A 14,747-nucleotide genomic window follows, 5' to 3' on the forward strand; every position below is an offset into this window, starting at 1 on the left:
GTAGAACTTAGGGAAAAGTTACAGGAAGAGTGCGGAGTCCCCACATGGGGTTTTCCCAGCCTTCCCAATCACCAACCTTTGCCATGGTTGCCTCACTGTTCTCTGTTTATGCATTTTTCTTGAACAATTTGAGAATAAATTATCAGGTAATGCCCTTTACTCCATGACACTTTGAGCTGGGTTGTCTTGAAAATAAGGCCACTGTCCTCTACAGGCAAGTCAGAGCCATGAAAATTAGACACTCCTCTTCTGTCATCACAGGCCCCGTTCACATTCGCAAATGTCCCAGTACTTGATAGACGGCCCACCCAGTGGCCCCCAGCAGCCTGCTGCCCATGGAGTCTCTCTGGCGTGGCTGTGACTGTGGCTGTTCTGAAGGGCATAGGCTGTTATCCTGCAGGGTATGCCCAGTGGGGCTGGTCTGGTGTTGGTTTCGGTTAGACCCAGATTCGGTTAGACCCGGGTTCGGTTCGGTTAGACCCGGGTGATGCACTTGGGACGGGGACTCCACAGACATTTGCTGTGTCCTCTCCGAACATCATACTGTGAGGGACACCATGTTGCTTTGTCCTGTTACTGGCGATGTTACTGTTTCCATTCAGTTAAGATGGCATCTGCCATGCTTTTTTCCTGTAATATCAACTAAGAAATATTTGTGGCCGGGCGTGGTGGCTCAAGCCTGTAATCCTAGCACTTTGGGAGGCCGAGACGGGTGGATCACGAGGTCAAGAGATCGAGACCATCCTGGCTAACAAGGTGAAACCCGTCTCTACTAAAAAATACAAAAACAACTAGCCGGGTGAGGTGGCGGGTGCCTGTAGTCCCAGCTACTTGGGAGGCTGAGGCAGGAGAATGGCATAAACCTGGGAGGCGGAGCTTGCAGTGAGCTGAGATCTGGCCACTGCGCTCCAGCCCGGGCAACAGAGCGAGACTCCGTCTCAAAAAAAAAAAAAAAAAAAAAAAAAAAAGAAGAAATATTTGTGTCTAGTAATCAGAAAGTCATGAGTAAGTATCTTGTTGGGAAATACTGAGGCCGTTCAAATACCCTCTTCTTCATCAGACTTTTACGCACTAGGTCTCAGTGTACACTGATGACCGCCCCGAGTTGGTAGTTAATGGGATGCTTGCCTGCCATGGATTTTCCAATTCCATCATTCCTTCTCTGTCGATTACTGGTATTTTAAGTAAGGTAGAGCTGTGCCTTCACCCCATTCACGTATTTACTTCTTATAGCCTTATGAACAATGAATTTCTATTTTATTCATTTTGTTACTATTTATTTTGTTGCTCATATCCATGTTGTCCCTGACTAAGGAGGGCAGCCCCTTCAGGCCAGCTCCTGTGTCCTGTTGATTCACCCCTGTCCTCCTTTGAGTCTTTCCTTACTGCCCAGCACAGCAAGATGCCCCAGGCTCAGCTTGCATTTCAGGAATGTTAGCCATTTAACTAAGGTTCTTTTGGTTGGAGAATGACATTTAGAAACCAAGATTTGAGTGCTAGATGTACTCAGTGCTACTGGGATGTCACTGCTGCTAGTCCCTGTCAGCAGAGAGACCTAAGAGGTGTATGCCTGTATATACAGATACATATGTGCATATCATGCATATACGATGTATAGCTATGTGTGTGTGCATATGTATGTGTGTGTATGTGCATGGACTACTATTTCTAGTGTGCTGAAGACCATGAATTTGCAGCAGTTCTTCCAACACCAGTTCAACATCACAGGTTTCTTCCTGCTGTCTTTTTTCCATGTTTGTAATTCCCATTTTTGCTCGTGAGAAACCTGGCTCCCATTTGGTTCACTGTATTTAGTTATTTGCCTAATTTCCTCTGTATGTAACCAGTCTGCTGACCACACTGGCCAAATCCCTTTGGCTACAATACCACTGGCCACACTGGCCATCTTTGTGTATGTGTATATTTCAAAACATCAGTACCAACCGGGGATAGACACTATCTGTCAGTGTAAGATGTCTGAAGGTGCATTTGTCCTTAGGTCCTTTGTATCCTGTGATTTAAATTTACTTAAAGAATTCTTCTCTGGGTAGTTACAGCACCAACTTTATAGAAGGTTGGATTTGTTTATTTGTAATACATTGACACTTCTATTTATTTTAGTTTTCAAAATTAAAAACATTTAAGTCAAAAATCAAACTATAAAGCAAGATGTATTTGGAAGGATCTTTTCATTCCTGACCTGCCCCACTGTCTCCTTCTTGATGTGTGCAAGTGTGAAGTGTGTGCATGTGTGGGTGGTGTATGCGTGCGTGTGTGTGGATACATCCATGTGTGTGCATGTGTGTCTACATATGTGGGTGCATGCATGTGTGGGTGGATGTGTGTGTACTTATATGTGTGTGCATGTGTGCATGTGTGTGGGTGCATGCATGTATGTGCATGTGTGGGTGCAAGCATGCGTGTGTGCATGTGGGCACGTGTGGGTGCGTACGTGTGGGTGCATATGTGGTTGGATGTGTGTGGGCACGTGTGTGTGCATATGTGCATGCATATATGTGCATGTGTGGGTGCATGTGTGCATGTGTGGGTGCATGCATGTGTGTGTGCATGTGTGTGAGTGCATGTCTCTGTGTGTGTGTGTATCTTGAAACAAATACAGCCTTTTTATCAGTTGTCCAAATTAATACTTCTTTAGACAATATGGTTTTTAATGAGTAGCTCTTTTGAAACCAGAGAAGTTTCTATTTCTAACCGCTTTGGTTTAGGCACAGCCTCTTTTTGACATCTGAAATCAAAAGAGCTTGTGCTGACATGTTTGGCCACCAACTTGGCCCCACCACCACCCACCCCAGGACCTCCTGGCCTGACTTGCTCACCTGCACGCAGGGTGTTGGGAGGTGGAATCATGGCGGGAGTAGTTTTGACTTAGAACTGTAGACCTTCTCCACTGGCATTTAAGAAGTGTGCCATACTGGAGAGAAATAATGGCAATGTGGCTGCTTGGGTGCCCTGTGCTGGGTGCCGGCCCAGACCTTGCTTAGCGGTCCCCTCTGGGTGGGGACCTGCTGCTGCAGACTCAGTCCCTGCCTTTGACGATGCCCGACCTTCCCCCATCATGGCAGTGGAGAGTGAGTGGGTCGTGGCGACAGTGGAGATACCTGTGCTGTCTAAGGAGGGACGAGAAGCTGCTCACGAGTCTCGTGCCCATCCCAACGCTCAGCATGGCCTCCTCACAGGTCTTGTTCCGAGCGAGTGGTGGCAAGCCCATCGCCGTGCTCTGCCTGACCGTGGAGCTGCAGCCCCACGTGGTGGACCAGGTCTTCCGCTTCTATCACCCGGAGCTCTCCTTTCTGAAGAAGGCCATCCGCCTGCCGCCCTGGCACACGCTTCCAGGCAGGTCCTGCACTGATCCTGCGGCCCACATGTTGCAGGCTCACCTGTTGGAAGTAGGCACCTCCTGAGGGTGACAGATGGCCTCATGGCTTCATGCCCTGGTGCTGTTAGAGCACCACATGGGGCCTGGGGAATTCTCTCTCCCTTTATGGTTTGAGACGGTGTCCCTCTTGCCACCTCTGAGATGACTAGGTGTGCATTTGCTGGGTGAGTCCGCCCTTCTAAAAAATCCCAGCTCCGTGGCCCAGGTCCAGGTGTGCCTGGAGGAACACCTGCCTCCTCACCTGATGGCCCGCGTGTTTCTGGTTGGCGCCCCTTAGAGCAGAGTGCAGGCTTCCCTGCTCCAGGGAGCTGTGCTTTCCTTTTTGTGGCGCCTCGATTATTCCCTGCGGAGGTGGCTGCAGCAAAGCAGCAGTGGGCTGGACGGGTGGTGTCCAAGCAGGGAACACGGTGCTCGGATTCTGTCCTGGGAAAGGTGGCGGCGTCCGGTTCCCCAGCAGGTGTCTTGCTGAGCACCTGTGATGAGCCTGTCCTGTCCTATAGTATGTAACACGTGGGGCCATCTCCACGCAGGCTGGAAATGTGGAGAGGACTCTTCGTGACATTTCCCCTGCTCCAGGTGCTCCGGTGGGAATGCTTGGTGAGGACCCCCCAGTCCACGTTCGCTGCAGCGACCCGAATGTCATCTGTGAGACCCAGAATGTGGTAGGTTGTGTTGTGGCCCCGGCCCAGGCAGATCCTTCCCAGCAAGTTTGCGCCCCCATCCTCTTCCCTGTGGGGTCTCCTGGGAGCCTCTTCGTTTTAGGTTTTCCGCTAAGTGGTTTAGTGCCTTTTCCAAGGTACTAAAGGGCTATTTTGACATCTTTATGAGAGCTTTATGAGAGTGTTTTTATTTTTTCTACTAGCAGATCAGCTCCTTGATCATCCGAATTTAAATTTTAAAAAGGCATGAAGCAAAGTGAATAAAGTGAATGGTAATTAAGGCACTTATTAATTACCATTGTGTAAAGGATAAGGCAATAATTGTGTTATGACCAGTTAGGAAACTGGATAAAATCTCCTGTAGAATCTAATTATTGAGATCCTTGTAAAATCAGGAAGCTAATGATTTTGTCTTTGACAGTGAACAGAATGGTGAATTCTGACTGGTATAGAACATGAATAGATTCGTTCTGGGAGGGGCTGGCCCTCACTGTCTGCGTGCACTAGTCACACAGATTTAGGGGCAGGCTGGGGTTGGCAGAGCTGGGCAGTGGGCTGTGTGCCCTGATTTGCTGCACATCTGGTTGGCAGGGCCCGGGGGAGCCGCGGGACGTGTTTCTGAAGGTAGCCAGTGGTCCGAGCCCAGAGATCAAAGACTTCTTTGTCATCATTTACTCGTAAGTGCACAGGCTTCGGGGACCCGGGGCAGTGGCAGAGGAGAGGAGGAGGCAGGCCTGGGGCTACTGGTGGATTAAAAGTGGGCTTGGCCCCTTCCTAAACTTGGGGGAGCTGTTGGGCCTTCACTTTGTGAGGCGGGATTCTGCTGCGAGTTCCAGGGCCAGCAGGGGCCTGGGGAAGGCATCCTGAAGGGGCACGTGCAGCCTGAGTGACTTGGGACACAGCCTGTGCCCATCAAGGAAGGACATGAGTCAGCCTCTGTCTCCAGATAGTGCCAAGGGCCACCCAGAGGCCCCTGTTACCTTCTTCTTGCTGAGTCGCTAGGCTGAACAGCATGAATGAAGCTGTGGTCCCTCCTGCGGAGAGGGAGGACTGTGGTGGAATTCCCCGTCCCTCTCTCCTCCAGGCTAAATGACCCAGTCCCTTTCCCCTCCCCTCCTAATTCGGATCCCCAAGTCCTGTGAGAATCCTTTCAAACTGCTGTGAGCTGGGAGATTTCCCGCAGTGCTTCTCAGGACAGGTCAGGGGCTTACGTGCACTGAGTGCCCACCAGAGGGTGAGGGGCCACGTGACCACGTCTCAGAGTGGCTTCCTCGTGAGCCCATGAAGATGCCTCACCCAGCCCCATTTTACTATGAAGCAGCAGGCTCTTGGCCCTGAAATGCTAACAGGGGCTTCCTTGCTCAGGCCAGCATGACCTCCAGCCCCACCCTGTCTCCTGAGTGGCGCTGCCCTTGGCTTTGCCTCAGAACCCTGTTGGGGGTGGACACTTGTCCAGGATGTGTGTTTGGCTAAAGCGTGCCTTGTCATTTGTTTGACATGTGGTTCCTAAGCACCCTCGTGCCAGGTGGCATCCTGGGTGCAGACAAGTGGGGCCATCGGTCAGCCCTGCTGTGCCCTGAGAGCCTCTGCTGTGGGTGGGAGGGGGGCAGCTAGGGGCGGAGCCACCAGGCCCCAGCTCTGCCTCCTGGGGCCTGGTCCTCTGGGGCTTTCCCTGCGTGGCCGCCTGTCTGCCCACACTCCTGGCAGCCCTTGTTGGCCTCTTGCGGGCTGGTGCTGAGTCTTCCGGGACAAGTGCAGATGGCTCCTGTCCCACTGCAGGGATCGCTGGCTGGCGACACCCACACAGACGTGGCAGGTCTACCTCCACTCCCTGCAGCGCGTGGATGTCTCCTGCGTTGCAGGCCAGCTGACCCGCCTGTCCCTCGTCCTTCGGGGGACGCAGACAGTGAGGAAAGTGAGAGCTTTCACTTCGCACCCCCAGGAGCTGAAGGTACGGCCTCTCTGGGGGCTGTTCTGAGCCTCTCTCCAACCCCAGCCTGGAGACGGGCAGTGGGGATTCAGCTGGAGCACAGTGGGTGGCCCTGACGGCAGCTTTTCCAGCACCTCCAGTGCTCAGACTGTTACCAGAGGCTTCCTGGCAGTCGCCTTTCATTAGATGTGCCATTGTGGGGCGAGTGACGTACACACCAACCCCAAAGGCCAGTGTTCAGAATTCCTGCTAGGTAAACGGTGACAGGAGCCCTGGTGTTAGTGAAGCCACAGTTAGATGGGGTGGGAGGGCAGCCCCTGGTGCCACCAGCTGGCCAGGGTTTTAAGCCCCAGGATGGCTTCAGTTCTCTCTTTGTGGAGGCAGCGCTTAGCGAATAGTCACCTTGTGGGAGGAGGGACTTGCCAGGTGCAGACCCGAGCCGCGGCCACAGTGATGTCAGGGTTGGTTGTGGCCTCAGATTTGACTGCCCCTAAACCACCCATGACCTTGGGCTCCCCTGGCTGATTGGCTGGGAACCCCTTGCTTGCACACCGTGAGAGGTTCTGCCCTGACCCGCCTCTCTTGCTCTTGAAGACGGACCCCAAAGGTGTCTTCGTGTTGCCGCCTTGTGGGGTGCAGGACCTGCATGTCGGTGTGAGGCCCCTCAGGGCTGGCAGCCGCTTCGTCCACCTCAACCTAGTGGACGTGGATTGCCACCAGCTGGTGGCCTCCTGGCTCGTGTGCCTCTCCTGCCGCCAGCCGCTCATCTCCAAGGTCTGTATGTGTGGCAGGCACAGGCTGAGGGGATGGGGGCTCAATACCAGGGCACTGCAGGACCCCCACCTTGGCCCTGCGACTCGGGCCACCTGGATACAGGGTTCTGACCCAGCAGGGCTGGGTGTGCGAGTGTTTGCTCCTGTGCTGTCTGTCTCCTGGATGGAAGCTCCAGAGAGCATCTCTCTTATCTCTGTGGGGGTCTCCAGTGTCTGGGGCCGTGCACGGTGCACAGTAGACTCAGGGAATACTTGGAGGAAGGGCCAGTGGCTGTACCCGCGAGTGACCACAGTGTCTCCCTGTCCCCTCCCTCCACAGGCCTTTGAGATCACGTTGGCTGTGGGCGAAGGGAAGGGTGTCAACAAGAGGATCACCTACACCAACCCCTACCCCTCCCGGAGGACGTTCCACCTGCACAGCGACCACCCGGAGCTGCTGCGGTTCAGGGAGGACTCCTTCCAGGTGTGGTGGGGCTGTGCGTGCGACTCCCGGGGGGAGCCCTGGGGACCTGAATGGAGGGCAGTTAGGCTGCATTTAGGAGTGAGTTCCTCGAATCACCAGCAGTCTTCCAAAAACCCCAGGGCGGTGACAGGTGCCATCCCATACTTGGGTGGGCCCGTTGTCTCTTTAGTAGCTGGAGATTTAGCTAAATTTCTCCTGAGCGTGGGAAAGGGTGATGTGCCCAGGGCTTTTCATGGTAATGTTAGACAGCTCAGTCTTGAACATGAGTGTGGCTCCGAGTCTGAGTAACACGTCACCCTGGCCGAGCACCGGTTCCCGTCCTTGTCCCGGGCACTGAAGTCAAAGGCAGACCTTGGATGCACCCTGCGGGGCTCCCCCGCCTTGTCAGCTCCCCTTGGAAATACACATGACTGTGCAGAGAGGTTGCTGGTGAGAGTGTGGGACGGCCCGGGGGTGGACGCTGGGATTTGGATGCTTATTTCCAGGTTGCAGGTGGAGAGACCCACACCATCGGCCTGCAGTTTGCGCCCAGTCAGAGAGTGGGGGAGGAGGAGATCCTGATCTACATCAATGACCATGAGGACAAGAACGAAGAGGCATTCTGCGTGAAGGTCATCTACCAGTGAGGGCTTGAGGGTGACATCCTTCCTGGGGCGCCTGGCTGGGGCCTGTCTGCCCCTCCTGCCCTACAGGCTGTCCTCCCCGCCTCTCCGCAGCCGTTGACCTCAGGGCCCACCACTTGGCTGAGGAAGCAGAGAGCGCGCGCTGGTCATTTTGTAGTACCTGCGTCCGGCTTAGCTGCTGCTGACACCCAGCAGGCCTGGGTTCTGTGAGTGTGAACTCTGTGGCGTGGCTCTGGTTCTGGTGCTGCCGTCTGCACACGTGGGATCCTCATTATCTCTGTTGCTCAAAATGTATTTTGTGAATCATCCTAAATGATAAAATTATGTTTTTCTTACTGGATTTTGTACAAACAATCTATTATTTGCTATGCAATATTTTATGCTGGTATTATATCTATTTTTTAAATTGTTGAACAAAATACTAAACTTTTCCATGTCATCCCTTGGCAGTTTTCTTGAGTGTTGTCTGCTGGCGCAGTGTCAGAGGCTTCCTATCTACAACACAAGCCCGGTTTCTCCTTGAGGAGACATTCGGGGGGCCGGTCAGGCAGCCCACGCCCTCTGTCCTCATGGAAGGCTGCTCAAGCCTGCCCCGGGTGGGGGCCGAGACCCCGGCTCTGAGACGGCAGCAGTTGGGTGGAGGTGCAAGGGGCGGAGGAGTGGAGGGTGGGCCACACCGAGCGGTGGACTGCGGGCTGCGGGCTGCAGGTCAGTGCGAGGAGGGCCTGGGCCGGGTGCCCCCTCCTGCTACAGAAGCCGCCCCAGCGCTCTGATTGCGGGACCCCACATGCCTCAGGAAGGGATATGCTTAGAGCCATTGGTCCCACGGCCACATCCGTGGCAGACAGTAGGGTGGGAGTGAAGGGTGACCTCTGTGGGGACAGTCGATGCCGTGGGTGACCACGGCAGGTGACTTCTCAAGATCATGGTTAAGGAAATGGGTCCTTCTGTGTTCCTAAAAGGTCTCCACACCCCACAGATGTGGGCGCGCGTGGGATAAAGGTGGCCCCTCCCTAAAGGTAGCAACCCCTTCTTGTCTGCCGTTTTCGGCGCGGGCCACATCGCTCACCTCCTGCGTCTGCTGCGAAGCTGCAGAAGGAGGTTGGGATTTTGAGTCTGTCGGGGAGGGCGCCACCGCCTCTGCTTTCCCAGCTGCCTTCATCTCTCCACTGTGGCCAAGCTGAGGATGCCCCGGACTTCGCCTCAGCTCCCGCACCTGAGGGGCTGGTGAACCCTAGACGGGAACATCCTGCTGGACGGGCAGAGCTCTGAGAAGGCGCTCACGCAGCCCTGGGTGCCTCCTAATGGTGCAGGGGTTCTGCAGGCCTCATCAGAGGTCTTGGGGAGGTGCGTGGGGCACTTTCACCTCCGCCCCCTCCATTTCTAGGTGGCCCGAGAACTGGCTGCCTCCCCCACCCCTGCAGAGAGACGCTGCCTGCTCTGAGGGGCCTGCTCTTCGTCACATGGGTTTTCCCCCGGGAAGACCAGAGAGCAGCTGCTTTTCCTAGAGAGGCGGATCCCCCAAGTCCATTCGGTCCTTGCACAGCAGAGGGACCTGTGGTGCTCCCTGCCCGTGTCTGGTCTGTAAAGCAAGGACTCAGAAAGGCCTTTCAGCTGCTATGATGCTCCACAAGGCAACAGCAGAGAGCTGACCAAGCCTCCAGGGCTCCCACCTGTTGGAGGTGCTTCGGTAACGCGGCCCCCACCCCAGCCTGCTCTCGCATCTGCGTTGTCTCCCCCACAGCACAGGAGGAAACCACAGCGCCAGATGCAGGAGGTGCCCCCCAGCCTCAAGGAGCAGGCAGGCAGCGTGTGCCCTCCTGAGCAGGACCAGGCTGGCCTGTGGGCTGGAGGACACAGGGACATCCCTCGAGCCCACGACGAGAAAGCGGCCTGGCCTTTGGCGAGAGAGACGCCATCAGCCAGCGAGGCTCCATTTGCCACACGCTCCTCGCGCCCTCATTCAACCCGGGTGTGGACAGAGCGCTGCCCCGGTCGGCGGAGACGGATGCTGCCCGCCCCAGGACCTGGCTTTCTCGGGGGCCCAGATGATCACACGGGGACCTGTTGTGGTCTGCCAGGCGGCACTGAGGGTCTGAGGGGAGCAGGGTGAGGGGATGAAGAGGGGCTTTAGTTCAGAGGAGGTCGGGCCTCTCCACATAGGAGGCAGCGGGGAGAGGACGGAGTGGCAGGGGCCCTGCAAAGGGGCAGCGGGGAGAGGACGGAGTGGCAGGGGCCCTGCAAAGAGGCAGCGGGGCAGGAGAGGCTGGAGAGGGGCCTGCAGGGCTGTGCCAGGGCAGGGGGTCATGTGGGCCAGGGGAGGAGCTGGTGGACTGGAGTGGACAGGTGCTGTGTCCCATGAGTCCCCCAGCCCTGATCCCGGCCCTCCGTCAGCATGGAGCCCTGTCCTCGTGGGGGGCGGCAATGCCGTGGCTGCCTGGCCTCCACCCCGCAGCCCCCACCCTCAGTGCTCGTGGCGCGTGTGCCTCTTGCTGGCTCCCTGAGGCTGGGTTGAGGCCTGGGAAACCTCCACAGCTGTCCACCCCAGAGGGCTCCTTCCGCTTGGGCCAGCCCGTCAGGACTCCATGCCTTCCGCTGCTGGCCTGCAACTGGTTGTGATTCTGGGTGTCCCCTGGCCTTCCAGTAGAAGAGGCATCTCAGGGAGGGGTCTCTTCTGCTGGGCACAAACCCCAGGTCGAGCCTGCTGCATGCTCTGGGTTGCAAAACACCGGCCTTGTCCCTTCCTTTATGAGCCCACAATGTCCTGTGCCAGAACCCGAGGTGTGGGTGGCGTGTTTACTCACTCCCGACTCCCCTCTTGCCAGTCGTAGGTCCGTCTCGGCAGAGCCGGGGTGCCCGCGAGGAAGCTGGGCCCTGCGGCACTTGCCCACGGGGACAGGGGTGCCTGGGACCCCCCGACGAGGGCGCCACGCTGAGCCGCTGCTCTCTCCGTGCAAAGCCGCGTGCCTTTCAAAGGGCCTGTTATCATTCCCATCACGGGCATTTCTCAGCTGTGATTTCGTTTCTCCCGCCCGCTCCTCCCTCCTCCTGCCCCTGTTGAAAGCTACTTTTCACTAAATGGAGTCAAATGCAAGCCAGACGAGCTGCTTTGCATTTCTCATGTCTGATAATGATTTAATGCTATGTTTGTCTATTTAGAAATAAGGCACTTTTAAAAATTCTTGCCTCAGGTTCTAAGAGGGTGGGGAAAGAGCCATTATTGCTTCCCTGATGGCCGCTTTTCCCCTGTGGACGGAGGCGCTGCTGCTCTCACCCGTAGCAACCTTGGGTAGCACTTACCGGGAGGTGCGCTGAGGCCTTGACAGAGAAAGAGACAGAGGGCTCAGGAGCAGCCGGTGACCTGCCCACGGGAGGTACTCAGGTGGGTGTCTGTCTCGCACGGCCCGAGCACAGTGGGGTCTCCCTGGCCCTGTGCAGACACCGCCCTACAGACGGGAAATGAAGAATGTAAACCCTTTCTGCCTGGAGGGTGCTGGCACTCCACCTGCCGCACTCTGCTGGTGATGATGGGCCCCACTGGCTCTTCTGACCCAAGCCAAAGCCACGCCTGAGCGGGTCCACAGGAGGCTGTGCAGGGCCCGGGAGCTTCTCTGCAGGTCGGGCAGATCCACCTCGCGCCAGGCCCCTGGGTTTCAACGCTGCCCCTCACCTCTCCTAGGGGGGCCTGGGAAGACCCCTGCCGGATGGAGGATGGATGACTGAGGAACAGTCACCCCAACTTCAGGGGTTGAATACCGTCCCTGAAGAACTCACGTACACTCAGCACCTCAGAATCTGGCTGTTTGGGAAGAGGGTCGGTCTTTGCGGATGTAATGAAACGAGGGCGTGAGATGAAGTCGTGTTGATTGGGGTGACCCTAAGCCCAGGGAGAGTGTCCTTGTGAGACAGAAAGGGACACATAGGGATGGTCCCGTGGTGACAGAGGCAGAGGCTGGAGAGAGCCACAAGCCAGGGATTGCCAGAGCCACCGAAGCTGGAGACCCTGGGACAGATTCTCCCTCTGAGCCTCCAGAGGGGAACCCGCCCTGCCCTTGATCTCAGCCGTCTGGCTCCCAGGCTGTGGGATAATAACTTCCTGTTGCTTTGAGTCGCCAAGTTTGCAGCAGTTGTTTACGGCAGCCTCAGGAAGCGAACATAGGAGTCGTGGGACCTCCCCGGAGGTCCTAAATAGTCCCGTAAGTAGCAAATCAATGTCCCTAGTCCTGGGGAGAGAAGGGCTGGTGTAAGTCTAAGGAGGGACCCCATCAACAGAGTGACCTGCTGTGCATGTAGAGAAGCCCCTTGGGTGGCTGTCCTCGGCCACAAAGGAGCCGCGTCATCCTGGCTGGTCGGCCATCCTGAATTGAGTAGGGACTCCAGGTTCTCAAACTTTATCACAAGAATTCAACCTTGAAATAGCCATGCACCAATGTGGGTTTCTCCTGGAGGCAGAACCTCTAGGTGGGGGCTGTACCAACATTTAAGGGAAAGAAGTCAACAGCCCCTGCGTGTGTGACTCACATGGACCCAGGTTCTGGAGAGCTTGAGGGAAGGAGTGGGGTCTCCAAGGCCATGTGGGGCCCTGGTACCGGGGTCAGTGCTGTCCACACTACCTTCCTGGGCCACTCTGGGCTTCGCTTGCCCTCACGCCGCCCTCTGGTCCAGCGCTCACGGCAGCTGCTGTGACTGTCAGGAAACACAGACCTGATCCTGTCGCCTCCTTTGCGTAAACCTTTCAGAGGATAGGATGCAGGCAAGGTTCCTCTCTGGGCCTGCAGGCCCGTCCTCCCCTGGCTCCTTCCCACCCTTTCTCACCATTCACACCATGCTCAGGGCGCAGGACTGGGATGCTTCCTGCTTCTGAAGCTTCTCTGTGCCTCGGTCTCCTCCATGAAGGTGCATTGAGCTGACCAGGTAAGAACTGGGTGCAGCAGGTCCCATGTGGTGCGCTGCAGGACTGTCCCCGATCATCTGCTGCTCCTCCTGCTCGATGCCATCTGACTGGCAGTGTCGCCATGGGAGGGGTGCCTTCCACCCGCGGCTTGCTGGCATGGCTGGCCGTGTCAGGAGCTCAGTGATGTGGGGCCCTGTGCACACAGGCCCTGAGGAAGCACCAGACTCCCCTGTGCTGTCCTCTGTGGGGAAAAGGGGTGATATGGTCTGGCTGTGTCCCCACCCAAATCTCATCTTGAATTGTAACTCCCACGATTCCCACCTGTCATGGGAGGAACCTGGTGGGAGGTGATTGAATTATGGGGGTGAGTCTGTCCTGCACTGTTCTCACGATAGGGAATGAGTCTCACGAAATCTCATGGTTTAAAAATGGGAGTTTCCCTGCACAAGCTCGCTCTTTCTTTGCCTGCTGCCATCCATGTAAGACGTGACTTGCTCCTCTTTGCCTTCCATCATAATTGTGAGGCCTCCCCAGCCATGTGGAACCGTAAATCCATTAAATCTCTTCCTTTTGTAAATTGCCCAGTCTTGGGTATGCCTTTATCAGTAGCGTGAAAATGGACTAATACAGGGGGCTCTCCCATCCTTTCCCCTCTCCCTCAGGAGTCTCTGAAACCCATGAAATCGTGCAGAATTCTGTGTGCAGAGGAATTTTCATGGAGGGAGGATCCGTAGCCTTCCCCAGACTCTCAAGGCTTAGGGCCTGCAAAAGGGTGAGATTTTGAGGGAAGACATCTCCACTCAGAGCTGGGCACTTGTGCAGCCTAGACGAGTACAGTTTCAGCAAGATGCTCCTGGTTGCTGGACAGGCTGGAGAGCTGGCCATGTGGGCTCATCTGGGCCATCCTTGATCCTGCTGGGGATTTGCACACCATGCTCAGCAAAAATGCACCTCGGTGATCAGCCTCCTGGTGGTCTGCACCTGCTACTGTCTTTGGAGGTTTTGCCATGGCTCCTGACTGTCTCCTGCCATGCCCCCAGCCCATGGCAGCCACAGCACCCTGTGAACACACCAGTCCTGGCAGGACCTCCAGTGGCTCCCATGTCATTCTGCTGGAGTCCGTGGGATGGCCCCAGGCCCCAGCCACCTCCCCTCTGCTGACTCCTCCCTTGGTCTGTGGCTCTGGCCTCGTGTTTCCTTACTCGTCAAGTGTGTCCAGCAGGCTGCACCTCGGGGCATTTACACGTGCCTTTCCCTCTGCCTAGAATGTTCTTCCCCCAGGTAGTCACGTGGCTCACTCCCATCCTCAGTGGGGAAGGAGCTCAGAATGCCCTTCCATCTGAGTGGCCTTCCCTGCATCCCACCCCCCAAATCACCCTCCCCGGGACCACTGTTCTCCACAGCACCTCTCAGCTCCTTCATGTCTGTCCACCTGCACCCCATGGAGTTTGTCTTTGTTCCCTGCCGGGGGCTCTCCAAGAATATTCCTGGAAGAACTGAATGTTGCCAGATCAGCTGCTCCCCTGCCTGGAGTCCTCTGCTGCCTGACAGCCCACGAATCCCTTCCCATCAGCCAGCCTCAGCTGCCACCAGCCTCCCCCACCAGCCCATGCAGGCCACTCCTAGCCAGAGCGAGGGTCTTCTCTGCACTCTACCTGGAATCGCCTGCATGACTGGCTCTTCCTTCTGTGGTGGTGCCTCTTAGAGAGCCTGTCGGGCACCTGGCTAAAGGGAGACGTTTCCCGGAATAAGTCCTGAATGTGGCTGTGGTGTTTTACGGCATCTGCCATCAGGGTGGGGTCTGTGTTACCCCTTGGGCTAGCTGTCTTTGATGACTAGGATGTGGCAGGGGTGGCATGGTGCCCTGCCTGGGCTCGGCTCACTCTGCCTGCTGCTCTGTCCTTGAGCTGTCAGGACCCCGAGGCCACCATGGGGATAAGCCCACAAGAACCTTCCAGGGGATGAGAGACCATGTGGTTGGAGTCCCAGGTGACCCGGCCGTCCCCTC

General features: G+C 56.3%; 1 protein-coding gene across 13 annotated transcripts in view; it reads left to right on the forward strand.

Annotated features, from left to right (window-relative positions):
* Window positions 1-13,669, forward strand: part of NPHP4 (nephrocystin 4) — a 142,522-nt gene extending 128,853 nt beyond the window's left edge. For 9 of the 13 annotated variants that reach the window (XM_073007896.1, XM_037985124.2, XM_073007898.1 and 6 more), the window contains 7 exons: window positions 3,198-3,407; window positions 3,928-4,059; window positions 4,648-4,733; window positions 5,836-6,007; window positions 6,581-6,760; window positions 7,079-7,222; window positions 7,708-13,669. In XM_073007896.1, coding sequence (XP_072863997.1) covers window positions 3,198-3,407; window positions 3,928-4,059; window positions 4,648-4,733; window positions 5,836-6,007; window positions 6,581-6,760; window positions 7,079-7,222; window positions 7,708-7,848 — 1,065 coding nt within the window. In that variant the 3' untranslated portion in view covers window positions 7,849-13,669. Of the gene's footprint in view, window positions 1-3,197; window positions 3,408-3,927; window positions 4,060-4,647; window positions 4,734-5,835; window positions 6,008-6,580; window positions 6,761-7,078; window positions 7,223-7,707 lie in introns of those variants that run through there. The other 4 variants (XM_007980817.3, XM_073007899.1, XR_012089799.1 and 1 more) reach the window with 3 other exon arrangements.
* The last annotated feature ends 1,078 nt before the right edge of the window (window positions 13,670-14,747 follow it).

Source organism: Chlorocebus sabaeus, chromosome 20 (assembly GCF_047675955.1).
Source record: "Chlorocebus sabaeus isolate Y175 chromosome 20, mChlSab1.0.hap1, whole genome shotgun sequence".
Taxonomy (NCBI): domain Eukaryota; kingdom Metazoa; phylum Chordata; class Mammalia; order Primates; family Cercopithecidae; genus Chlorocebus; species Chlorocebus sabaeus.